The sequence below is a fragment of the Rhipicephalus sanguineus genome, chromosome 11 (genome assembly GCF_013339695.2).
Source record: "Rhipicephalus sanguineus isolate Rsan-2018 chromosome 11, BIME_Rsan_1.4, whole genome shotgun sequence".
In the NCBI taxonomy this organism is placed as follows: domain Eukaryota; kingdom Metazoa; phylum Arthropoda; class Arachnida; order Ixodida; family Ixodidae; genus Rhipicephalus; species Rhipicephalus sanguineus.
The window spans coordinates 45,962,247-45,988,823 of NC_051186.1; the positions used below are offsets into that span (position 1 = coordinate 45,962,247).

The 26,577-nt window shown below is 43.0% G+C and overlaps 1 protein-coding gene across 2 annotated transcripts in view; it reads left to right on the forward strand.

Moving 5' to 3' along the window:
* The window catches only part of LOC119375492 (spectrin beta chain, non-erythrocytic 2), a 220,566-nt gene that overhangs the window by 142,069 nt on the left and 51,920 nt on the right, over positions 1-26,577 (forward strand). For both annotated transcript variants that reach the window (XM_049411038.1, XM_049411039.1), the window contains exons 32-51: positions 439-585; positions 1,306-1,569; positions 2,213-2,343; positions 3,579-3,765; positions 5,935-6,135; positions 7,107-7,223; positions 7,829-7,942; positions 8,799-8,981; positions 9,690-9,835; positions 12,178-12,409; positions 13,138-13,311; positions 15,781-15,984; positions 16,146-16,295; positions 17,091-17,195; positions 19,218-19,312; positions 22,580-22,760; positions 23,627-23,704; positions 24,466-24,657; positions 24,997-25,080; positions 25,947-26,065. In XM_049411038.1, the coding sequence (XP_049266995.1) occupies positions 439-585; positions 1,306-1,569; positions 2,213-2,343; positions 3,579-3,765; positions 5,935-6,135; positions 7,107-7,223; positions 7,829-7,942; positions 8,799-8,981; positions 9,690-9,835; positions 12,178-12,409; positions 13,138-13,311; positions 15,781-15,984; positions 16,146-16,295; positions 17,091-17,195; positions 19,218-19,312; positions 22,580-22,760; positions 23,627-23,704; positions 24,466-24,657; positions 24,997-25,080; positions 25,947-26,065 (3,104 nt within the window). The remainder of the gene's footprint in view (positions 1-438; positions 586-1,305; positions 1,570-2,212; positions 2,344-3,578; positions 3,766-5,934; positions 6,136-7,106; positions 7,224-7,828; positions 7,943-8,798; positions 8,982-9,689; positions 9,836-12,177; positions 12,410-13,137; positions 13,312-15,780; positions 15,985-16,145; positions 16,296-17,090; positions 17,196-19,217; positions 19,313-22,579; positions 22,761-23,626; positions 23,705-24,465; positions 24,658-24,996; positions 25,081-25,946; positions 26,066-26,577) is intronic.

Here is a 26,577-nt window from a genome sequence, read left to right on the forward strand (position 1 = left end):
CAAGAGCTGTAGCTTTTGAGCTAAATTGAACTTAACAATGCGAGGAGCGCTACTTGTACTTTTTTTTTAATCGGAAATCTTTACATGCACATTGAAGATACCTTATTATCCTGCAAAGGCACAGAAGGTCGTATATGCAACTAACCTAAAACAGGGCAACTGTTTCACAAGAACTTCTTAAACATTTAAATATGAACAGTTAACACTTTGTTCAATAAAGGTCTTCTGCATGCTTAATTCAAACCAGCTTTGATAGAGAATAGGAACACATCAGCTGGAAACACATGTATTCAGCGTCTTTTCTACAGTGTTCAGTTTTATTTGGAGCGAATGCGCAATTATACTGTCAGCTTACTCTAGCATCTATGAGTGTTATTCCGTCTTGGCAAAGCACTAATGTAAATAAAGGCTGCATGTCATTGACCTTTCGACCGCCAGATGTCGAGCTGGATTCAGGACAAGCTCAAGATGGCGGCCGACGACTCCTACCGCGACCTCACCAATCTGGAGCGTAAGCTACAGAAGCACGAAGCCTTTGAAGCCGAACTCAAAGCCAACGAGGCTCGGCTCCACGACATCAACGCGGTTCGTGCTTGTCTTCCATTTTTCAATACCCTGTTGACACTAAACACAATCATGTATGTTGTTTCTCTATCAACTAAAGAAATATCAAAGTTCTTTTTGTTTGCTACGATGTCAGTATATTGCAATGTTTCGTTAGGTAGTGAAGTGTATGACTGTACTGTTCACTAGTTTCTAAATTGCTAAATAAGGCACATAGCTATAATGCAAGGACTTTAAAATTCTAGAATACTTTTCAAATGAAACAGACCTAATAACAGTCTGAATTGGATTTTCGCATATGCTTTTTCAACTGTACTGGGGCCATATTCTTAGTACATCACATTGACTTGACTTTTAAGGCAGAAACCTCATCTTAAACTGATTTCAAAAATTTTTGTTTGACAGTTTTGATGAAATTAGGTGTAGTTTTGTTCTGTTTTACATGATAATTTTAAATATTGTTTAGTTCACTTGTGTACGACGGTTATTCCTTTATGAACTAATTAGAATTATAGAAGGTCAACAAACATGTGTCATTGTTTCAAACCTCTGTCGTGAAAAGTTGCTTAGTGAAGATCACTAACTGACAAACTACCCATCTACCAGCTTGGCCAGCCATCACATGCTGAAAGTCATGCCCTTGAAAGTGATAGGTCCATAATATAATCACTGCAGTGCATTTCATGCAGGCATGTGAGAGTTCCCAGAGTAGTGACAACCATCTTTTGTAACTCTCTCCAGAACGGCCGCAGCCTGATTGCCGGGAAGCACTACGCATCCGACGACATCCGGAGCGTGCTGGACTACCTGGACGAGCAGTGGCAGGAGCTGTGCCGTCGGACCAACGAGCGCGGCCAGTGCCTCCGCCAGGCGTCGGCGCAGCGGGCGCACAACCGGGCGCTCGAGGACGCCCGTGTCAAGCTGGACGAGCTGGAAGCTGCCCTGGCATCGCGCGACCTCGGTCACGATTTGCGCAGCGTCAAGGAGCTTCTCAAGCGCCACCAGGTGGGTGCTATTTTATCATGCACTGACTTCTTAAGTGGCATTGTGACCCAGCACTTTGAGCTGTTGACTGTTGAGTAGTCACGAGGTCACGGGTTTGATTCTTGACTACATTTTAATCGGGGCAGGGTTTAGGTGTACGATAATGAACTCAGTGTTAAATGTAACTTAAAAACTACATTGCCATCTCTCCCTCCCCACAGACATATGCACACACAATGTCTTTCATGTCTTTCACAGTCATTAGGGATGTTAAGCTCCATAAAATTGATTTGACCACTTTACCGAGTAGATATTTGCAGAACGTAATTGGTAGCTCAGTCGATTAGTGATGACATAACACAGTCAATGAGTGTACACATGGTTATTTGCCAGATTAGGATAAATACCTTATGATGTGTGAGCAGATTAGCTAGGCGATCTTTATTCCCCATGAGCTTGCGTCCGTTGTGATGCGTAGCTAGGACTTGCAGTTTGCGACGGTTTGCCCGGGATGCTGAAGTGATAGTAATGCCAAAAATTACTCGTGGCACACATATTATTCAACGTATTTCGTAACTTTCTTAAATTTTTTGTCACATAAATTTGAGGCATCCGTGCCAAGTTATTGATGTGAGAAGTGAACCGAGGTCGTGTTTTCTTACAGGTGCTTGAAGCTGAGTTGACCACCTGGGAGGCAAAGGTGTTGGACCTGGTTCAATTCGGCAAGGCTATGGCTGACAAGGGTCACTTCGATGCACCGAACATTCTGAAGGCTACCCGCATAATCAGTGACCGGTGAGACTAGCTTTGTTTCTAACTTGACAGGTGACACAAATTGACAGTCAGTCAACATGCATCACCATCTCACCATCCACCGTTCTCATTCATTCCTGTGGTCCTGAATAAGAAGGATCATCCAATTTTATTATCTCTCTAAATCTGTCGTCTCTGCGAAGCACGTTTAAACATAGTTGTTGCGGCTGGCTTATCTAAATACTGGTGGGGAAATGAGTCAATAGGAGCGATGCTATCAGCAACGTTGCGAGGAAATCGAGCTGAATGGTATTTTGCTGCTTAGCACAAGGCCGTAGGTTTGATTCCTGAGCACAGCAGCCGCGTTCTCATGGAGGCCTAGCAAGCATGAGTGTGATACTTTTATTTCGATGCGCATTAACGAACCTGATAGGGTCACAGTTAACCTCAAGACCTTCAGTTTGTCTTTTACAGGCAGTAAGTTGCATTAGGACATGATTATGTCCTAACGCAACTTACTGCCTGTAAGCCCCATAATTATGTTTTATGTAAGCCCCATAATTAGGTAAGCCCCATAATTACTTTTTTCTTTTTCTCTGTGCTAAATAGAAAATAATATATTGCACATCTGTGGCTCAGTTTCTCTTGAAGAAATAATAGAACAACAGAATAAGCAGCATTTCTTGAAAAGAAACGAAAGCACTTTTATTAAACAAACTTATTTTCATGCAAGTTTTACACTCTAACCTCATTATAACAAAGTCACATCTGCCACAGAAATAACTTCGTTATATCCGAAAATTCGTTATAAACATTTATTTGTAACATTGTATCTATTACAAGGCTATTCTTCATTTACTTCGTTAAAACCGACAGTTCGTTATATCGAGGTTTCGTGTTCGTTATATCGAGGTTTGAGTGTACTAGACTGGCCATTAGCCAGTGTAAGCAATGGGTGCTGACAGTTTTTATGAACTTGTTACGATTTATCAATAAAAACTAGCGATGATGAATAAACCACTGTGAAATTGCACTTTTGAGTTTGCAATTACTTCATGAAATGTAATTAGAAAACAAAGTTACCAGCGCCAAAACACAGCGCCGACCACAGTAAAAGTATTCGGATTTGAAAGATATTTTGAAAACAGGGTTAATTGCAGAGCTGATTTGGTAAATTATAAATTGAGGCAGTTTGTTAAAACTGTTTAAAAAAGTTGCACTCTTTCCAACTTTGTGTTTTCGTTACGTTTCAAGCGCTTTGTGTCTCAACCACGCAGCTTTGGCCAGCTGCGCGAACCCGCGGAGGAGCGTCGGAAACAGCTGGAAGAGTCGCTCAAGCTGCACCAGTTCAACTTCGACGTGGACACCGAGAAACAGTGGATCACTGAGCACCTGTCGGCCGCGTCGTCCCTCGACCTGGGCCAGAACCTCATCGACGCCCAGAACCTCTTCAAGAAGCACCAGGTGAATTTCGTCGAACCGCTATCTTCACATTTAATTTTTTTTTCACTTATGCCACCCTTAAAGGAACATTAAAGTGAAGCAATCAATTAGCCTAGACTGATAAATAATTCTTTGAAAACTGTCTTACAGTCAAATCCCGCTACAACGAAATTGACAGGACGCGCGAAAAAGTTCGTTGTCGCGGAATTTCGTTGCAGCGAAATTTCATCTATAGACCACAAAAGTTAGGAAGATCTGATGATCATGACTCGTCCTTTGGTCCCGGCAAGCGCATGCATTGTCCTTTGCATTTAACTGTCGCTAACTCGGACGCACTTGGCTGCACACCGTGTGAATGTATTTTCTCGCGTATAATACGCACAAAATATACAGAAAATTTAGCGCTAAACTCGGGGTGCGGGTTATACGCGAATTTCGTTGCGCAAGTTGGCTTCACGGCAACGCAATGAAGGCGGCTTTGCGTCAATAGGCGAGTTATACACATGGGTTATACACGAGCAAATACTATATGCAGGCTACCCTCGAAGCCTGCTGAGCGCGTAGCGCCGCGAAGGAGCGTGCCAAAGTTCGGTAGAGGCTAAGTGAAATCGAAGGGCCGAAGCTCCGCACTACCACAGTCATAAGCGAGAGAAAGGAAAGTCGAAACGCTTCGTGCCGTTTTACGACTTTGTTGCCTTTAATCTTTCTTCCGGTGTGTTAGCTGCGTACTTCAGCATATTCGCTATCGATAATCGCGACGATAGCGACCGCGGTCCCTGCCGTGGTTTTCTGCGCAGCGCTTCCGGCAAACGGTAGCGACGGTAGTTCCGTTTTCAATCTGTGCGCGCTGGCCGTGCGTGTGCCTTCAGAACTGCGTCGTTGCTATCTGTGATCGCGTCTACCGTGGTTTCGGCCGCAGCATTGCATTGAGTCAGTGCGCGTACGTTCGATGGATGCACGCGTACTTTCGTGGTCGCCCGTGATCGCGTCGACACGACCGCATTTGTATTCACAGCGGTTGCGGCAGAATGCAGTTACGCTTGGACTAGGTGCGCGCTGGCGGCGCGTGTGCCTTCAAAACGCCATGGATATCATTCACGATCGCAGGGCTTGTGACGACGAGCAGCAGTTTTGTTTTGAGTGCTACGTCAAAACAATGGCGGGAGTTCATCAACGATTCTTCCGCGGCCCGCACGCGCATCAAACCCGCCGGCAGCATCATGGCGGATGGACGATCTGTCGCCGAGCATCTCAGTGGCGAAAAATTTACCGGGATGTGCGTGAGGTGGCAGAAAGCATGTCTCCGATGAAGACACGGGTCTTGCGATGCGGCCGCACGGCTCTGGCAACGAGAAATGGTCGAGTTTCTAGCGGAATTTCGCGGCAATCCTAGGCAAGCTCCTTTTCCTTATGTGGTGGCACTTGCGAAAACTTCGTTCAAGCAGAGATACCCAGAAAAAGTATTCGTTGTGACGAGACATTTTTCGCATTGTTTTCTATGGGCGGCTGACGGGGAATCGAAAATTATTCGTTGTGGTGGAAATTTCGTTGTAGCGGTATTCGTTATAGCGGGATTCGACTGTATCATTAATTTGGCCATCGCAGGTTCAGTAACAGAAGAGAAATTCAAGGTCAGTGCTGGTAGAAGTCAATGCAAACTGAGGTCTTTAAATTTCATGCCAGTAAATTTCAACCCGAGCACCTGAATTTAAAACGTCACAGATTCCAAAGCCTTTTTTTTTGTATTTCAGCCACAGTGGCTCAATAAAATTTCTTAAACTTGCCATGTCAAGTCTCTGGCTCCCTTAGTACTCAAAGGTAATTAATTTCCAATGGTAAACAAATATTTAGGTCATAGCAGACACTGCCAAACTCTATGACATCACAATGTGTTTATATTATTAATTAATTAATTAATTCGATAGACATTCTTTACAGTCCTGAAAGTATACAGGTAGGAGGAAAAGTTTAAAACGGTAGGACCCAGCGACATCATTGGTCGAATTGCTTTTTTTTTTGCGGTTTGATGATTGGGCAGAGATAGGAGCAATAGGTATGACCTCTGTAATATGTACTACCTAAAATGCTTCACAGTATTCCATCGAGTCTGTTCGTGCAGTGCAGTGATTAGCATGTTCATAGGCAAACAAATCACTCAAATGATTCATTTCTTTTTTTTTTTTCCGACAGAAACTGGAGCGTGAGGTTCAGGGCCACCAGGCGATGGTGGACAAGACGCTGGCCGCCGGCGACGCGCTGGTCAAGCAGCGCCACTTTGCAGCCGCCTCGGTCAAGGACAAGTGCCACGAACTGGTTGCCTGCTGGAACCTGCTGCTCTCCGAGTGCAGCAAGCGCCGCAAGAAGCTCGAACTGCAGCTCAAGGCACAGACGGTACGTCAACAGACTCAAGTTTCGCTGCTGCTGCTGCATGCAACTTGAACTGCATTCTGAGCCTCAGTATATTTAAAATGATGTGGCGTTGGGCTAGTTGGGGATACTGAGAAACGAACGTGCTGTGTGCGGAGTGCAGCACACACACAAAAAAAAAACAATCCAGACAATGGCAGAGCGCTTGGTAAGTCGACCTGTATTGCCCTGTTTGTTGTAAGACCTTGTTAGGTTTAGGTCACTTGCTTAGCTAGTCTTGAGAATGTCAGCTATCAGAATGTCAGCTATCATAGTGTAGAAGTGGCAACTTTGCATCGAACTTACGCTGTGTGTGAAGTCACTTGTGATTTAAATTGAAAATTTTTCTGAATGTAAATAATGTTTTTACTTGGAAGTTTGCTGGTTATGTGCCAGAGATTATTGTGATCCTTAATACTGTACTTGATTTCTAGCAAGTGGCAGCATTATTTTTAAAAATCCATTATTTTTTCTCTCTGCCTATGGAACATTTATGGAAGTTTATGGGAAATAAACAAGGGTGTACAAACAGTTTAGTAAACCTGACCTTACTTTTTTCCACTGTTCCTGAATTTGCAGAAACTATTACACATAGTTCCATATGACTTGACAAAGAAGCTCGCTTGCTTCAACACTTAATACGTTGTTGTTATTTCACTGCAAGGTTATGATTGACATAGAACAAGTTTGCCGTATTGCTATATTGTTAAGTTATCATGAGGCTGATATGATTGGTTGATTGGCCAGATTGTAAAAAAATTATATTCCCTCATTGTTCTTGAACGTTTTGTGAGGCTTTGCTCTAGGACTGATCTCAGCCATAGCTTTGCTTACAGCACTTGGCAGTGCAGACCTTTTGGGTAGCTCACACACTGTAAGATGCTGACAAACTTACGCTGATTTCGTATTCACACACCCTATAGTAATGCAGCATTGTTGTTTTGTTCATCAAACAGTTTTACTCCGAAGTGAACGAGATCGAGGCTTGGATGAACGAGAAGAAGAGCGTTCTCACCAGCACCGACTTCGGTCGCGATGAAGACGCTGCTGTGAAGCTCCTCACGAAACAAAAGGTCTGTGTTATTGTTTTGTGCGTTTTGCTATCACTGGCACAAGCCCCGATTAAACTGCCTAGGAACAGCATTACAAAAAAAAAAGCTAATGAAAGAAAGAGGTTTGATGGGAGATATAGGTTATGATGCTGCATATGACTTTTTCCTGTCTCCGCTGTCTTTCATGACTATAAAGAGAGGAATAAAGATTTTATCTCAATAATAATGTGTGTGTGGCATTGTTGGAAAACTTTTGACATGCCACTTAGCTATTCTAGTATTAGAGTTAATATCCTTGCATGATCAGCAAACAAAATTTAGTGAACCGATGGCATAACAGATTTGGCTAATTGGTTCGCTATGATTTGCGAAGAACAGCACACAAGCCTTTGTACAAACTCGCTTTTGTGTGCACTAGCCTTCAAGACTTAAAGTAAATTGTTTAGCACTTAACAGTAAATTTGGTTTCAGAAAGCTTAGGCTGATTAGTAGTACCAGTTAGTAATGTATGTCATTATGTTCTCGACTTCTGACGGGAAGTTCAGTAGTTAAGTGCCATGTTCTTTCCTTCTTGCATGTGGTCTAACATAAAATGTGACTGACTAACCTCAAAAATTGTGTTCCAGGCGCTGGAACTTGAGATTGACACCTATTCTGGCCTTGTGGTGGAGATTACCCATCAGGGGCAAGCCATGATTGACCAAAATCATCCCGACTCCAAGATAATTGCCAACCAAATGGTAAGATTTTGTATTTTGCTTTTAGAAACCTCTGTATATGTAACCTTCAGCTTGTGATCTCTGGCAATGCGCAATATAATAGCAAAGTTACGCTGTTATGTTACATCACTGACAAATGGAATGTGAATGGTGTAGTGTTCAGGTAAACACTTCATTTGAGTGTACCTGTTAATTTATAAGTGAAACCTTGCCTGATGATCACCAATACATAAACCAAGGTGATGTGAGCTTCGAATCACGAATACAAGCCAAAATCACACCAATGTTGCAACATGAAGTGGTGAAATTAAAAATGGAAGACTATGTGCAAGTTAGTGCTATCTTGTTAGTATTTGATTTGCTTAAAAGTAACAGTGTGAAAAGAGTAGACCAACTAACTTGTAGCTGTGGCACTCACTTCCAAATTGTGGCTAGAGTACCCGTCCATTGAGGTTGGGACGGATAAGAACAATGTTTCTACAGCTTTAACTATCTCAACACAGTGCTATGTGTTTTACGGGATGTTATGTGTTTACTCCTGTACGTCTTGTCTGCTTGATGCTGTACTAATTGCCGCAAACGAGAAGCTGTTGAGATACAGTTGAACCCCTTTATAAGAGGCACGCATGGGGGAGAAATTCTTGCCTGTTATATGAGGTGTCTCTTATAAGCAGGGTACTAAGTGATGCATTTTCCTATCAACCCTTACTTTCATGTAGCACACTGGTGTCTCTTATACCCCACGTGTCTCTTATATCAGTGTCTCTTATAAAGGGGTTCAACTGTAGTTAGAGACGTAGGAACATCATTTTTGTCAGTGCCAAGTAACTTCCGAAGAACACGTCCTCACGACTGGGGTGTTTTCGAATTCGCACAGCAAACAGTTAACCAGGAGATAAAGAACCTGCAGAAGCTGTCGACCGTGCGGCGGCAGAAGCTGATGGAGGCCAAGCACACGCACGAGTTCTTCCGCGAGAGCGACGACCTCCAGGACTGGATCAACGAGCAGACCCAGGCCGCCCTCTCGGAGGACTACGGGAAGGACTATGAACACCTTCTGGTGAGGCATTTCTCCCATGGATGCGTGTAGCATTTAATAATAATAATAATAATAATAGTAATAATAATAAAGACAACAGTAATATCTGTCTCCGCTGTCGGTGGTACGCTCTGCTAGCACTATAGACTAACATTTGAGTTCTTGGGAAAGTGTAACAGTCCAGGAGTTTTGTTTAGTTTAAGCGTAGTGCATTTAGTTGCATTTAGCTGCAATATTGGTGAATTAACAAGAATGTTGCTAAAGATTAAGGAGCATTTAGTAACTTTAACAGCAACGTGGCTTTTTGACAAATTGAGCTCAGAACGGATTAAACTACATGAATGACTATGAAGTTCTGGAAGATGTCCTTTAGTTGCATTCGTTATCGCTTTCAGTTGCAGGTTATTATTAGCAACAGCAGCCTGAAACTGAATGTTGCAACTAAGAGTTACTGAACAGCACATAATTAATGTAAAAGCACAGTATCTTAATACATGTATGACTGTAATAACAGCATAGCGAATAGTAAGTTTTATTTTGATTACTATCCTAAATTTATCATTGTTGTCCTGATCAGGCCAGCCTTGTCTTTTTCTTAGAGCAACCTTCCCCAAAATCTTTTTACGTCGCACCTAAGCAGCGGAAAAGTTACATTTATTGTGTACTGCATCATGGCATGTATTAAGAACAAATTACAATAATTTCTTGTTTTCCTTTTTGCATGGCTAGCTTCTGCAAGCCAAGTTCGAAGACCTGAAGCTTGTTGTGGACACTGGAAAGGACAGGCTTGACCAGTGCGTTGCCCTTGGTCAGCGCCTGATAGCGGCCGATGTCGCTCGCTCTGGAGAAATCGAAAAGTGCTTGGAGCACCTCGAGTAAGATTCTTTTTCTTGGCCTGGCCTTCTCTTTTCACATTCTTTAGTAGTAGTACTTCGAGATACGACGATCACAACATGTTTCTCTTAGCCAAAACATTTTTGTGCACGTCATGGGTAATCCTCACGAAGTCATAGTTCAGTGTAGTTTTCTGAATCCTGTCTGGAAGCCTAAGCAATCTGCCCACAGTGGTTTTTCTTTTCCTACACCTTTTCGTGACTTTCTTTTTTTTAAAATTTATGCTGATGTAAGAGGCCACTTGGTTAACCAAAAACACTAGCTTTTGGTATCGTGACGTTATGTAATTGTTGTTTGATGTATTCTTTTTAAGTGCCAACTCAATGGTCGTTCAGTAACATTTTGTTTTCCTGCTCATTATAAGGGCCCTTTTGTTATTTTGGTCTTTTTTATTTTTGTAATCTTATTGATTTAAGATTGTTGGTCAAACTAGAAAGCTCACCTTTTAGCCGTTGTGATGTTATGTCATTGTATAGTTCGGAGTATTCTGCTTGACAGCCTGTCATTTAGGTGTTCCCATTCTTCCGGTTGTTACCAAAATCATGTTTTCCTTTTACCAGTGCTGCGGAGGTTATCGAAAAAAAATTCGTACGACTCAATATGGATTTCGTACGGATCATATACGGATATTATAGATTATACGGATTTATAGATCCATACCGATTTTTTTATGGAAATACAGATTTATGTACATACGGAAAGCCATAGGTATTTTCTTGGTAGCTTGGTGCTGCAAATGGGTGGGTGCCCAATTTTGCTATCTCATGGTGGTTATTTAAGAGCTTCCTCAGTTAACCTGAAAAGCTAGACTTACTAGTAGAGCTGTGCGAATAGCAAAATTTTGGGTGCGAAACGAATTCGAATATTGATATGTGAGTGCAAATCGAATCGAATATTTTTCGAATATTTCTCGAATATTTGTAGTATATTTTTCGAATACTTCGAAGCGAAATTGTAAAAAAAAAAAGAGAGGATTCCTAAGCATGTTCTTGTGAGATAGCAACATGAAAGTGTTTCTTTTCGCTAGGTTGATGAAGCACTGGTGGGGTGGTGTTTCATAGTTGTCTTATCAAGAATGAGGCAATGTAGAGGCCAAATTCCATTTATGTACATGATTTGGTGCAACCAAAGTGTTGCCGACAACACTTTACACGTGATGGGCAAAGATGCCATTTCCTCAGCCTCTCCTCCTCTTTCAACTTCTGTGGAAGCCCAACTGATGTGGTGGAGGGTGTGCTCCCTCCAAGTCCGGAGTTCCAAATCTGCCTCGTAGACGTCGATATATAACATCTGAAATTTTGGATGCTAAAAAAGCTTCGGCTTCTGATTTTTCGGACTTCCTGCCCAAATTTCAGGTCCAAAACAGAATTAATTGAGCCCCACCTCTGCCACATCTTTCATCTCCATGTTGGAACCAGCGTTTTATTGAGTTAGTACATTTGCGACCGTAACAGAGCTTGAAACGCAGCTTTGCCGCAATACCGGGGTGTGATGAGGTGAAGCACATTGAAAATCTAGGGACCATTTTTCATCGGATGTTGACTGTGTCTTGGCAAAGTTCGACCGTAATAGACCCTTTTCATAATTGTGAAGCTAGCTTTCCTGCCATGCAGTTTGCCCAACTAATGGCGGCTAGTCACTTACTGCAAACAGCATGTTCAAGCGCATTTTGCTTATGCTATGACGTGGAAAATGTAGACTGGGCTCTCTTGACATAAATACGCATAATAGACAAGCCTCAGCACGTGCAACTAGGACCTCGTCTCCCAGGGGCGTAGCCAGAAATTTTTTTCGGGGGGGGTTCAACCATACTTTATGTATGTTCGTGCGTGTGTTTGTATGTGTGCGTGCCTATATATGCAAGCAAAACTGAAAAATTTCGGGGGTGGGGGGGTTGAACCCCCCCAACCCCCCCCTTGGCTACGCCCCTGTCGTCTCCACTCTAAGGAAGAGAGATGCCGCCATTAGTTGTTCAAATATGCAGCGCAGAGAAGCGCACTTGCGGATTATAAAAAGGGTCTATGGAGTTTGAAAGGCAGCTTTGCCGCAATATGAGAGTGTAATGAGGTGAAGCATATTGAAAATCTGAAGGGGTGACTTTCAATCTGACGTTGACTGTATTTGTTTTTGGGAAGTTCGAATAGTTCGAATAGTAAAATTGCATTGCGAATCGAATCGAATAGCAAACACTATTCGAAAAATATTCGAAATTTCGAATATTCGCACATCCCTACTTACTAGTCATTTTAATGAGCCATCATTTTTAGTCTGCGGTGTCTCGTCATACGGTGTCATCAACACTCAACGTTTATAAATCCTGCAGGTACCTGATGCAAGCGCTGAGCGAAGCCATGCAAGCTCGCGAACAGAAGCTCCAGGCGGCCGGAGAGATCCACCGCTTCAACCGAGACGTCGCCGATGCGCTCAGCCGAATCCAGGAGAAGTACACTGCCATTCCCGAGGAGCTCGGGAAGGACCTTCAAGCGACCCAGAGCCTCGTTCGGAGGCAGGAAGGTTTCGAAAATGACCTGGTTGCCCTCGAAGCGCAGCTGCAGGCAAGTCAACAAGATTTAATGTTGGTGTCATTCTATCGTTTAACACGGACACTGTTTGGAACTTAACGGCAGTGCGAACGAACCATTATTCACAAAACTCACAGGGTCTCTTATGCATTTTCCTGAGACGACTCGAAGGTGAAAGTTAGACCCTTTTTCTTCCGAGTTGACGTATTGATCCTCCCCTGGCCTCTCCGAAAGCTTTTTGCACCTCGCCTGATTTTGCACTGCCTCCGTGATCGGCCCACCTTTGACTGAGCGATGATGTCATCATGTGACATCATGTTATGTGACTTCATTGTGACACCATGATGACATCACAAATTTCGGCGATCTGTGATGTCATGATGGCGTCATATGGTGACATCCTCAGGTGATGATGATTTTTTGCATCACTCGTTTCGATGCTGACGCCACTGACACCGCCGATGCCGACGGTCAATTTTCACGTGTGATGAGGCATCTGAGCCTTCCACCTCACTAATGACCTGCCTCAGTATCAAGGCGACCTTGATACGGTGAATTACTGGTTATAACGAAGTATGTAAAAAAGTCTTGCCATTGGTACAGTGTTACAAAGGTACAGTTATAACTGATTTTCTGATATAACAAAGCTACTTTCGTGTCAGATATGACTTTGCAACAATGAAACTTAGTTGTATGTGTAATTGCACAGCTGTACGAGGGTTTGTCATGTTTGCTTGACCTTTGACCCCTGCAATGTGCAGGTGTTGGTGGACGACAGTGTGCGGCTTCAGGCGGCCTACCCCGGTGGCAACGCGGAGCACATAGCAGAGCAGCAACAACTGGTTGTGGACCAGTGGGCAGCGCTGCAGGAGAAGGTGGCGCAGCGCAAGGACCAGCTCAAGGAATCGCTGCAGCTTCAGAAGTTCCTCTCCATGGTGAGAACTGAACAGTGCTGGCCTATGCACATTTGCATTGGCAAGAAACGAAGTAAACCTAGTTTTTTTTAGTGTAGAAATGTAACCAGTCCTGAGGCGTTAGCTGACTCGCTCATTAATGAAAATCATGCTGCACAAGTGAGGCTACATATATATAACTAACATGTATTAAAGAATTATCAGTAGGGGTGTGCGAATATTTTTCGAATAGTGTTTGCTATTCGATTCGATTCGCACTGAAATTTTACTATTCGAACTATTCGAACTTCTCAAAGACAAATGCAGTCAACGTCCGGTTGAAAGTGACCCCTTCAGATTTTCAATATGCTTCACCTCATTACACTCTCGTATTGCGGCAAAGCTGCCTTTCAAGCTCCGTTACGGTCGAACTTAGCCAAGAGACAGTCAACGTCCGATTGGAAGTGGTCCCTAGATTTTCAGTATGCTTCACCTCCTCACACCCCCGTATTGCGGCAAAGCTGCCTTTCAAAGTCCATTACGGTCGAACTTAGCCAAGAGACAGTCAACGTCCGTTTGGAAGTGGTCCCTAGATTTTCAATATGCTTCACCTCATCACACCCCCGTATTGCGGCAAAGCTGCCTTTCAAGCTCCGCTACGGGCGCAAATGTATTAACTCAAGAAAACGCTGGTTCCAACATGGAGATGAAAGATGTGGCAGAGTTGGGGGCTGAATTAATGCTGTTTTGGGCCTGAAATTTGGACAGGAAGTCCGAAAAATCGGACGCCGAAGCTTTTTAGCATCCAAAATTTCAGATGTTCTTATATATCGACATCTATGAGGCAGATTTGGAACTCCGGACTTGAAGGAAGGACATCCTTGTCCGCCACATCAGTTGGCCTTCCACAGAAGTTGAAAGAGAAGGAGAGGCTGAGGAAATGGCATCTCTGCCTATCACGTGTAAAGTGTTGTCGGCAACACTTTGGTTGCACCAAATCATGTACAGGGTCGACCACATCTAAGCTGAACACCTCATTAGTATTCAAGGCCTCATTGAAGCTGTTGTTTAATACATAATTCGGAAAATCATTACTGTGTTTGTCGACACCATGATTAGACGTTCTATAACGGGCATTGCACTCGTGAAGTATAAGAAACGTTCTAGTTTTACCGGTTTGAATACTAATGAGGTGTTCAGCTTAGATGTGGTCGACCCTGTACATAAATACAATTCGGCCTCTACATTGCCTCATTCTTGATAAGAAAGGCAACTATGAAATATGACCCCACCAGCGCTTCATCAACCTAGCGAAAAGAAACACTTTCAGGTTGCTATCTCACAAGAACATACTTGGGGATTCTCTGCAACTTTTTCTGTAATTGCACTTCGAATTATTCGAAAAATGTTTGAGAAATATTCGAAAATTATTCGAAATTATTCGATTCGATTCGCACTCAATCTTTATTATTCGAATTCGCTTCGCACCCAAAATTTTGCTATTCGCACAGCTCTAATTATCAGATGTAAAAAACATAGATATAGTAGCAAAATAGTGGATAAAATGAACACAAGTGCAGTGAATTATCTGATGTAATGAAAATTGTATGAAATGAGATGTGTTGCCCACATCACTGTGTGGGGAATACATGCTTTTAATAAATATGGGATGTAATGGAGGTACTTTTGTGCCATGCAGGACTGAAGTTAAGCGTATGTAAATCGAAACCTCATCAACGTATGGTTTGCTGTATTTGGCAAGAAATTTGTCTTAGACATGAAAATGGAGGAGATGGAAAACCACCAAGGTTGATTAAGCTAGTGTAGCTTTGACTTAAGAACTATTTGTTCAAGCTTTTCTTTGAGGGCTTTTAGAAAATCTCCTGTTAGTGTTACTGGAGGCATTTTCCTAGAGCCACTTGCCCCATAGCGATTTGTGAAATTCTTTGAGGTGATAGCTAGGCCATCCTCAGGTTCAGTTCTTGTGAATTGGATTACTTCTATGGTTGCTCCTCTTGCTTCTCCAGCTGTAAATTCTGTTGGTTCCTGTTACAGCTTTTATTATTGCGATAGCAATTATATGGACAGTCTCGGCTGGTTTTTGCCGTTGCCATCGCTGCCGTCATGCACCGTATATGTATAAGTATGTGTATATATATAAAAGTCCCAAAGACAAATAATTCAGAAAAATGCTTCCGAAGCTCGGAATCTAACCAGCCACCTCGCGCTCCGCAGCACGTGGCGCTAACCACTACGCCACAAAACGCAGATCCTTCAGGTAGCTAACGGCGGGCGTTATATACACACCCTTTACCGCTGGCAGTACTCCGAGACGGCAGGCGCTTATAAGAGTTTCTTCATTACCAGTGAGATAGCGCGAGGAGCGCAACGGGCGCATTTAAAGTTGTCGGCCAGCTCACTCACTTCTTCTAATATTTGCACAGCGAGAACCTTGCCCTTCTTTAGCTTAGGCAGCCGTCCAGACCATAACTTGAATTTGGATCTTTGCAGGTTCGAGACCTGGAGACGTGGGCACGCGGTCTGTGCTCGGAGCTCGCCGCCAAGGAGACTGTGCGGAGTGCCACCGGGGCCCAGACGCTCAAGTCCGAGCACGATCAGGTCATGGCCGAGATTGAAGCTCGCGAGGAGAGCTTCAGCGACGTGCTCAAGTTCGGCAAGATGATGATGGACGAACAACACTACGCGACAGCAGAGGCAAGTGCTCCCCTTTGTTTCACGTGACGATCAAGTACGTCTAGCCAGTTTGTAATACTTAGGAAAGAAAGATGCTGTGTAAAATGGAGAAGAACAGGAGGTTAGAGACATGGTTAGGGACCTATATCTGCTCATTCTGCCAACCTCTGACCTCTGCGCAGATCCAAGAGCGTTTGTCTCAGCTGCTGCAAGCACGTGACGACCTTCACCTGGCCTGGCAGCACAAGAAGGTCTACCTAGACCAACTTCTAGACCTGCACTTCTTCCTGCGAGATGCCAAGCAGCTCGACACCCTCAGCGCCCAGCAAGAGGTCAGTTTTTTGTGAGATGGTCTAGGTATCTTCTCAACGTGAAATTCTCAACAGCAGTTCGCACTTTTTTTGTGTGTATGTTGCACTATCGCCACTCAATGCTGTGTTGCGAAAACAAAGCAGTTCGTCTGAAGACTTCCCAAAGCATTGCCAAAATTTTAATGTTTAGGAGACCCTCGTTAAGCGAAATCTGAACAGACCAGCAGAATATGTTCTATTTAATAGGGATTTCGTTTACTGAGAGGTAAACAAGGGTGCATAAATCAAGTTGTAAGCCAATCATATTAGAAGCGCTTGTTCCATTTAGGCAGCAATTCCGTTTCAGAGATTTTCGTTTAATGAGAGGCCACTGTACTGTGCTGACATCCCTCGTGGTGTTGTAAGAGCTAGGCATCACAGCTGATAGCTCCTTTCTCTTTCTCATTGAATCATTATGTCAGTTATTACAGTTTGCTGTATTTTGCTTCGTACTGAGACTTGCCTGGAACTCGGTGACATTATGATAGTCTTTTGAGAAACTTCGAGGCAAAAGTGTTGGAAGCGGTACGGCTGAGCAAGGCACTAGTAAAAAGTAAAATAGCGTGAAATGCCAAGTTATAAAGCTTACTAAACGTGCAGTATAAGAGCATCAATAAATATGCAGTATAAGAGCAAGACAAAGTGGCAAATCAGGATAGCAAGAGTGCTGGTTAGATTGACTCTTTACCAGCGATACGCGTTGTGTAGATTTGAGATTTCCTCTCGCTGTGATCATGCTGTCCGTGAGTGTCCTGACGCTGTGATGTGGTCACGCAGGTTTACTTGTCGGGCACCGAGGTCGGAACGACCGTCGAGGAGGTCGACGCCAACGTGAAGAAACACGAGGCATTCGAAAAGCTCATGGCCACCCAAGACGAAAAGGTAATGGTGGCCGTTTTATGTTGTCGTAATGAACCCTGTGCTATGGAAACGTGCACGTGAAAGGAAATGGTACAAACTAGGGGTGTGCGAATATTCGAAATTTCGAATATTTTTCGAATAGTGTTTGCTATTCGATTCGATTCGCACTGAAATTTTACTATTCGAACTATTCGAACTTCCCAAAGACAAATGCAGTCAACGTCCGGTTGAAAGTGACCCCTTCAGATTTTCGATATGCTTCACCTCATTACACTCTCGTATTGCGGCAAAGCTGCCTTTCAAGCTCCGTTACGGTCGAACTTAGCCAAGAGACAAAGTCCGGTTGAAAGTGGTCCCAAGATTTTCAATATGCTTCACCTCATCACACCCCCGTATTGCAGCAAAGCTGCCTTTCAAGCTCCGTTACGGTCGAACTGAGGCAAGAGACAGTCAACGTCTGATTAAAAGTGGTCCCTTGATTTTTAATATGCTTCACCTCCTCATACCCCCGTATTGCGGCAAAGCTGCCTTTCAAGGTCCGTTACGGTTGAACTTAGCCAAGAGACAGTCAACGTCCGTTTGGAAGTGGTCCCTAGATTTTCAATATGCTTCGCCTCATCTCACCCCCGTATTGCGGCAAAGCTGCCTTTCAAGCTCCGCTACGGTCGCAAATGTATTAACTCAAGGAAGCGCTGGTTCCAATATGAAGATGAAAGATGTGGCAAAGTTGGGGGCTCAATTAATGCTGTTTTGGACCTGAAATTTGGACAGGAAGTCCGAAAAATCGGACGCCGAAGCTTTTTAGCATCCAAAATTTCAGATGTTCTTATATATCGACGTCTACGAGGCAGATTTGGAACTCGGACTTGAAGGGAGCACACCCTTGTCCGCCACATCAGTTGGCCTTCCACAGAAGTTGAAAGAGAAGGAGAGGCTGAGGAAATGGCATCTCTGCCTATCACATGTAAAGTGTTGTCGGCAACACTTTGGTTGCACCAAATCATGTACATAAATACAATTCGGCCTCTACCTTGCCTCATTCTTGATAAGAAAGACAACTATGAAATATGACCCCACCAGCGCTTCATCAACCTAGCGAAAAGAAACACTTTCATGTTGCTATCTCACAAGAACATACTTCTCACAAGAACATACTTAGGGATTCTCTGCAACTTTTTCTGTAATTTCACTTCGAATTATTCGAAAAATGTTTATGAAATATTCAAAAATTATTCGAAATTATTCGATTCGATTCGCACTCAATCTTTATTATTCGAATTCGCTTCGCACCCAAAATTTTGCTATTCGCACAGCTCTAGTACAAACGCTTCGTTCCCTGTTCACCATGTTGACCCTGCCTTGGGCTTCGTTGATTTAATTAGCGTGAACCAAACGTAACGAAGAAGATGATAAGATGTCATGGTTACATGAAAAACAGGAACATGGCATAAGGAAACTAGAAAGGAAAAATATCTAAAAGAAAATAATATCCTCATTCTGGTTTTCACTCTCCTATTCAATAGGACTACTAAGTTTATGACGAACTTGTTGATTCACTCACATTGAATACTTCTGATTTTGAATCTCGCGTCTGACTCGGTTTCCACAACTAAGAAGAAACTGATCAGTTACGCATTTTAGCTTATATCATATACAATAAAGTGATGTTATTGTATAAAATTAAGAAAAAGTTTTGACGCTCATGGCAATAGTTTTAGATGTGTTCTCTGTGAAGATGTTCTGCAATGAAACATCCAATTTTACATAAATAATATTTATGTAACGTTTGTTGTTTCACTAAATAGCGAGAATATTTAGTAAATATTATCACTTGGACAAATGGCATCAAGCGTACGATTTCTTTAATAAAGCGAATAACTGTCTAGAAGCATTCAGCTATTCACTTATGTTCACTGTCAAAGTTGATGATTTCCGTGCATATTAAATCTCCTTCTATTTGTTCCTTTTGTCTGTTTTGTAATGAATGTGGTATTTTAAGTGTTTAACGTTGCTATCTCTTCTTCAACCTCTTTGCCCGTGTAGCTTCAAACATTGGAACAGTGCGGTGCCAAGCTTGTCCAGCAAAACCACTTTGAGAGTGGAACCATTCGCAAGAGGATGGAGGAGGTTGCAGCCAGGTCAGTGACTTGCCATGTTTTAGTGATTCTAATGTGAACACTGCACATTATTGGAATGGCGTTCGCGAGTAAATGTTGAAATCAAGGCAGATGATCTTAACGAACTTGCATAAGCATTTGAGCTAACAGATCTGTGTGCATTGTTAACTGTGCCTGTGTGGGGTGCTTTACGAAAACACGACAAACAATTTTAGATGGAAAATGAAAGCACAATTTCGTGGTAGAGAGGTTAAATATCAGACCATACCTGTAACAAAATTGTTTACGTTGTATTAGGCTTTATCGCAATACATTACAGACAGTGAATATGGTTTTTATTAGAGCTGTGCGAATAGCAAAATTTCAAGTGCGAAGCGAATTCGAATATTGAAGTGTGGGTGCGAATCGAATCGAATATTTTTCGAATATTTCTAGAAAATTTCCTGAATATTTTTCGAGTACTTCAAAGCGAAATTGCAGAAAAAAAAAGTTACAGAGGATTCCTAAGCATATTCTTATGAGATAGCAACATGAAAGTGTTTCTTTTCGCTAGGTTGATGAAGCACTGGCAGGGTGGTGTTTCATAGTTTTCTTATCAAGAATGAGGCAATGTAGAGGCCGAATTCTATTTATGTACATGATTTGGTGCAACCAAACTGTTGCCGACAATACTTTACACGTGATAGGCAAAGATGCCATTTCCTCAGCCTCTCCTCCTCTTTCAACTTCTGTGGAAGCCCAACTGATGTGGCGGACAAGGGTATGCTCCCTTCAAGTCCGGAGTTCCAAATCTGCCTCGTAGACGTCGATATATAAGAACATCTGAAATTTTTGATGCTAAAAAGCTTCGGCTTCCGATTTTTCAGACGTCCTGCCCAAATTTCAGGTCCAAAACAGCATTAATTGAGCCCCCACCTCTGCCACATCTTTCATCTCCATGTTGGTACCAGCGTTTTCTTGGAGTTAGTACATTTCCGACCATAGCAGAGCTTTAAAGGCAGCTTTGCCGTAATACCGGGGTGTGATGAGGTGAAGCATATTGAAAATTTAGGGACCACTTCCAATTGGACGTTGACTGTGTCTTGAAAAAGTTCCGTAACGGAGCCTGAAAGGCAGCTTTGCCGCAATACCAAGGTGTGATGAAGCGAAGCGTATTGAAAATCTAGGTACCACTTCCAATCGGACGTTGACTGTCTCTTGGCAAAGTTCGACCATAACGGAGCTTGAAAGGCAGCTTTGTCGCAATACGAGAGTGTAATGAGGTGAAGCATATTGAAAATCTGAGGGGGTCACGTTCAGTTGGACGTTGACTGTATTTGTTTTTGGGAAGTTCGAATAGTTCGAATAGTAAAATTCCAGTGCGAATCGAATCGAATAGCAAACACTATTCGAAAAATATTCTAAATTTCGAATATTCGCCCACCCCTAGTTTTTATTCATTAAAAGTGCAACACTTTTAAATGCTAGTTGCAAGTGCAAGTCTCTTCCTCATTTTTGTAAGAAGTAAAGAGAAATAAAACTAGAATGCGCTTGCATTATTATTTATGCATTAGAAATTAGAACTTGTGCATACATGGAGCTTTAATAACTAAACTTACACATGCATACTTGCACAGCAATATAAGGGTTAGTCTAGTTTGCTTGACCTTTTGCAATGTTTAAATGCATTGGATGGTGCATGTATGGACACAGATATAAATGTGTATGTGCGTAGACATTTTTTCTAGTGAAAGTTTAAGGAATTATTGTTTGCTTTTGTATAGAACAAGCTGTAAGTGGACACCTTACTGCTATTGGCGTCCCACTGCTACGTAATATTTCTGGACACATATTAAAAGCTTGCAAAAGAAAAAAGAAAGAGGAAAAAGGAGATGCAATAACAAAAATGTTGCATTCCTTTGTTCACCACGACAGGCAAGCGCAAGTCCCGACGTTTTAGTTGGAGGACAACAGACTTGCAAAACAGTTTATCATTCGTTAATTTAGGCCCACTTCTAGCTTATGACAGTGGTTGCAACAGTTCCGTGCACAACCTTGTGCTACTTTGGGAACGTTCAGTTTAGAAGAGCAAATCGCGCATTACTCGAGAAATCATAGAAGCTGAACGTATTTCTTATCTCTGTGAGGGGTGGGTAGGCGTGCCATCCGTACAACTTTTCGATAAAAAAGAGATGGCATATTGACGCACGTGCTGTTGATGTAAGGTATAGCGCATTCGAGACGGGACAAAGTGAAAGACACATGACACACATACACAGCGCTAAACACACATACATGGCAATGTCTATGTGTATCTTTGACTTTGTCCTGTCTTGGATGCGCTATACCTTTGGCTGCTATGAATCACCAACGAGCCCTCCGTGCAACCTGTTTTGGACAGCATGTACCGTATTTACTCGATTCTACCGCGCCCTCGATTGTAACGCGCACCCGTTTTCTGCGACCAAAAAAAAAAAGTAATACATCGATTGTAACGCGCACCCATTTTTCGTGAGACAAAAGAACAAAAAAAGTCCGTAGGAGTCAAACTTCGCACATTCAGAAGAACAAGTATTTCGGTATTAAAGAACTGAAGTTTCAAAAAAGTAAAACACAGTCAAAAAGCGGGCCTTGCCGCTAAAACTGTCACCACTTCGGCGGCGATACGAGTCGCGTAATGGATCAGTCCTCGTCGCTGTCGGACAACTCCTTGTCGCTGTCAACACTCTTCGATTTCAGGAAACCGGCCCTGCTTTGGTCCACTGAAACCTTTTCGTGAAGCTTTGTTGTAAAAAATCTGCTTCTGTTCGCGCCAGTCTCGCACGCACATTTTGGGAGCTCCGCGACCGCGAGGCACCCCGATTTCCGTCAGTCTCTCTACACATGTAATAACTATTCTTTTAAATGCGGCATTGTGGTACACTCGTCGAGTATTTGGAGTCGGCACTTCCATGCCGTCGATGCGAACGCAGAACGGGATGACAATCTCCTCAGCACACGTACGAACTGAACAAATGACAGAAATGGCCAAGGCGCGTAGGAGGCGGCCATTTTGAAATGTCGATGGCATTACGATAACCGAGTTTCTTTTTTTTCGGTACTCGATTCTAACGCGCATGCGATTTTCGGCCTCGTTTTTCCGGAAAAAAGGTGCGCGTTAGATTCGAGTAAATACGGTATGTGCAATTCTCCCAATAAAAGTTGTTGCAAGTTCAGTGCTCGTCCTTCTCGTTTTCGTTCAGTCCATGTGTTTCTTGCACTGCAGCATCTCGTAATTATTAAACTCAATTTCAATTGAACTGAATGCAGGCGTGCCCACGTGAAGCAGCTGAGCGCGGCCAAGCGTCAGAAGCTGGCCGAGGGACTCCTGCTGGCCCAGTTCCGCCGGGACGCTGCCGAGGCCGAGGCCTGGGTCGCCTCGAGGCACAAGCAGCTGGAAGCGCAGGAGACGGCACTATCCGCCGACACGCCCGTCACTCTCGAAGAGAAGGCAAGCTTGCCAGTTGCTCTTAGAAAGTACTTGGTTGCGCAAGTTCGATTTCCTGCAATAGTGGTGACATTAGTTTTACCGTGTCCCTTGAGAAATCATTGAGAAAGTTGTCACTGTGCTATTTCCGGCTTCGCATGGTTCCTCGATCTACAGGGTGTTGCAGCTAACTTGTGCCTAGTATTAAAAAAGCAAACATGTGCGCTGCATGTGTCGAACATGAATTGACCCAAGATTGTAGCGAGCCGTATGCAGCATGTTGGGATATTTTTTTCCAATCCACCAAGCTGGGTAATCAACAAAAGATTGCTTAATCAACCTTTAATATAGTAACTTTAGTGAAAAATATTTCATAGAAAAGTTGTAATGATTGTTTAGCGACGTCAGATTATTTCATCTATGCTAAGATAACTGCCCTGATTAATTTCCAGCTTTTCCTTAAAGTGCGCGAAATTAAAAAATATATTTGGCACAAGTTAGCCGACACACCCTGTATATACCTCGATCTGTAAAGTATTTTGTTGAATAATGATTGAATGAATGAATGAATGAATGAATGAATGAATGAATAGAATAGAATAGAATAGAATACATGGACTGCACAATACAGGGCCAAATGGAAGCTTACTTGAAGGTAAGCTTATACTAATTTCATAGACATGACCAGAGATGCATGGAGACATTGTCACACACTTTTACTTGTGCTAAGAATTTGCATGAAGTTTCATTTTTGTTAATTGATTTTCCTGTGGTTTCTGGTTGGCCGTATCAAGGGTGAAGTACATATGATAGCTAATTATGTACGCACATAAATGTGGCGATCACGCTAGCACACCTTCAACAGCGTCCGTCCACTTTTCCGCGTCCAGGTGAAACAGCTACAGAAGCACCAGGCCTTCCAGGCAGAGCTTGCAGCCCACGAGGGCAACATCGCTGCCATCAAACAGGTAAGCACAAGTGTAAACCCCCTTTATATTGTGCCATGCTTCTAACAATTTTTCTCTGCACTAACAGTGACAGACAGGCAAACATGCTTTGAGGTCTGTGGCATCGCGCTCGCGATTGTGTCGGCATCAAAATTGTTGAGCTTTGGCCTTTGTTTTCTTAACCAGTAATGCGCCTTTTTTGGCCAAATGAGTCTCGAACGAATGCTTCGCTACCTTTGAACTGATTAGGCATTGCTTTCTTGCCCAATTTGCATTCATCAGTAAAGCACTTAATTTCACAGCTGGTCACCGGTTGAGCCTCAGTATAACGAAGATGGATATAACGAGTGACTGTGTATTACAAATTATCAGTTATTATGAATTGTTGTATAGTATTACAAACTAAGCGAAACATTTGTCTTGGCATCATTACAACGTAACATACAGTAAACCCTCGTTAAATGGAACCTGAAGGGACCAGGAAAAGTATGTCCCTTTGAACAGGAGCTTTGTTTACTGAAAGATGAACAGGGGCGCAGAATCCAAGTATGAAACCAATCACGTGAGAGGCAGTTGTTCGTTTAAGCAGCAATTCCGTTTAAGAGATTTCCATTTACTGAGAGAGTCCACTGTATTTGTGCTTATAATGAATACCGTGTATAACAAAGCTGTTCTCGTGTCACATGTGACGTCACAGCGATGTTCGAGTGCAGCACTATGGATAAACTTGCCCGTAACGTCATCAACGACTGTGTGCTCATTTTCACCATTTTCCTTCACAGAAAGGAGAGTTGTTGCTGAGCAAGAAGCACCCCGCGTCTGGTGAGGTGCGCGAACAGCTGTCGCGGCTGCTCCATCTCTGGGAGGAGCTGCTGGACGCCCTCCACCGCCGAGGCCGCGGACTCGAAGAGGCCCAAGACATGCTGGACTTCGAGAGCCAGGTGGACAAAGTGGAAGCTTGGATTCGAGACAAGGTACGTGTGTGCACAGTTACCGAAATTTGTTTTCGAACACAAATAGTAGTGTGCTCACTTTAGCCGAATGTTATGTGCTCAAACTAAACGGAGAAAAGGAACAACTTGAGAAAACGGGCAAAGCGTCAGCTGTTTCTTTCTGTTCCTTCTGTTCCATGCGCTGTAATTGTACTTAGCTTCAGTGCAAGCAGTGCTTCGACACACAGTCTGTTCTTTCTTGCTATGAATTGTATGGCACGGAGCACATGCAACTCATCAAATTTTGGCTGTATGTTAAAACACATCTGTCATGTACAGTCTTTGAACAAACTCTACAGCATGGCATGCAAAACTTTTCAGGAGCTCATGGTTCAAGCTGGAGACACTGGAGAAGATTATGAACACTGCCAGGCGCTGCAGCGAAAACTGGATGACGTCGATTCGGTGAGTTCGCATGTGTACCCTTCACAACTGTTCATTGAGCACTGTGAGTGTAGTACTTCTAATTAAGTTCAACTTAGTTCAAATCAAAAAACAAATCAAACTTTATTTCATTGAAGCAAGGAGAAAGGTTAACTTTGATTGTTCTTTATTTTAATACAGTTGGTTGATTTTGGTTGAGGATATATAGTACATTAGGAAACTAGCTGCAGTGATGAAGGCCGGCAGCCGCATTGATAGGGTGCATGTTTTTGGGGATAAATGAATGCCAAAGTTTTGTGAAACGGAAACTAATGTGTATTAGATTGGTATGATAGAAACAGAGAGACAGAAGATGTGGACACGAATGCGAATTACTAAAGCAGCAGGCTTATTTTACACTTATTCGTATTTATACCACAACCTACCGTGACACATGTAGTTAGCTTTTTTAGGTACTTTAACTCTTTCATCTGAGTGTATTCAATGTACTGCGGCTTTTGCTAAGAACAGTTTATCCTCCATGACTGTTTCTTTGTCGTAGAGTCTTCTGATGTTGCTCTTTGGTTATTATGAAACCTCATATGACCTTAGTCATGCGGTTATCAGCACTCTTGTTGCATGGCTGATCTCAACATTCATCATTTGTATGAATAATCGCACTGCTTATTGGCGCGATGATTCTTGAAGGTGTGTTCTCACAGCTGTTTGTTTCGAACGTCAGTAAAAAAAAAGTTCGATTTCCTCTCCTTTCATGCAGCCCATCACTCACGTCACCTCTCTGTCTCTTGTTTATTGAGCCTGTTGTTGCTTTTCGTGTAGCAAAAGCTACCTTGACACGATGTCATTGCCGGAGAAATAAATTTCGGCTGCCCGCCACTTTCTTTCAGGACATGAGGGTGGACGACAGTCGCATCAAGAACATCAACGCCCTCGCCGACAAGCTCATCCAGGAGGGCAGGCCCAACACACGTGCCGTGCAACAACGCCGAGAAAAACTGAATCGCAAGTAAGAAATTCGCTCAAATTTGATTTCTTTCATTGAGTGTGTGTGTGTCTTGTGCAAAGCCTCGTTTTCAGAAGATAGATATATCTTGCCTTGCTCTCTGTAAAGTTAGAGGGGCTGTTCTTTTTGAAGACAGTGTCTTCTCGTGCCTCTTCCCCCCACATTGTGTAATGGGGTACAATGAATATTTTTGACCAAATATAAGTACAGTGGAACTTCGATTATACGACTTTCAGGGGACCGCGCAAAATCGTCGTATAATCCGGGCGTCGTATAATCGAAAAACCGAGAATATAGGCAGTGACGGTCATTTTTGCCCCACAACAGCGGGCACATAATGCCTAAGAAAGTCCGCGGCACAAACGTACGCTGCTCCGAGGAACGTAGATTAAATTAATTGAAAAAATGACAACCACGCATTTTATCGGAGGTGTGAACGAACCTTTATTTCTCACCTTTTAAAAAAATTCTTCTGAGAGTTTGCCCAGCCACGACGCATCAGCTTTCTTTCGATA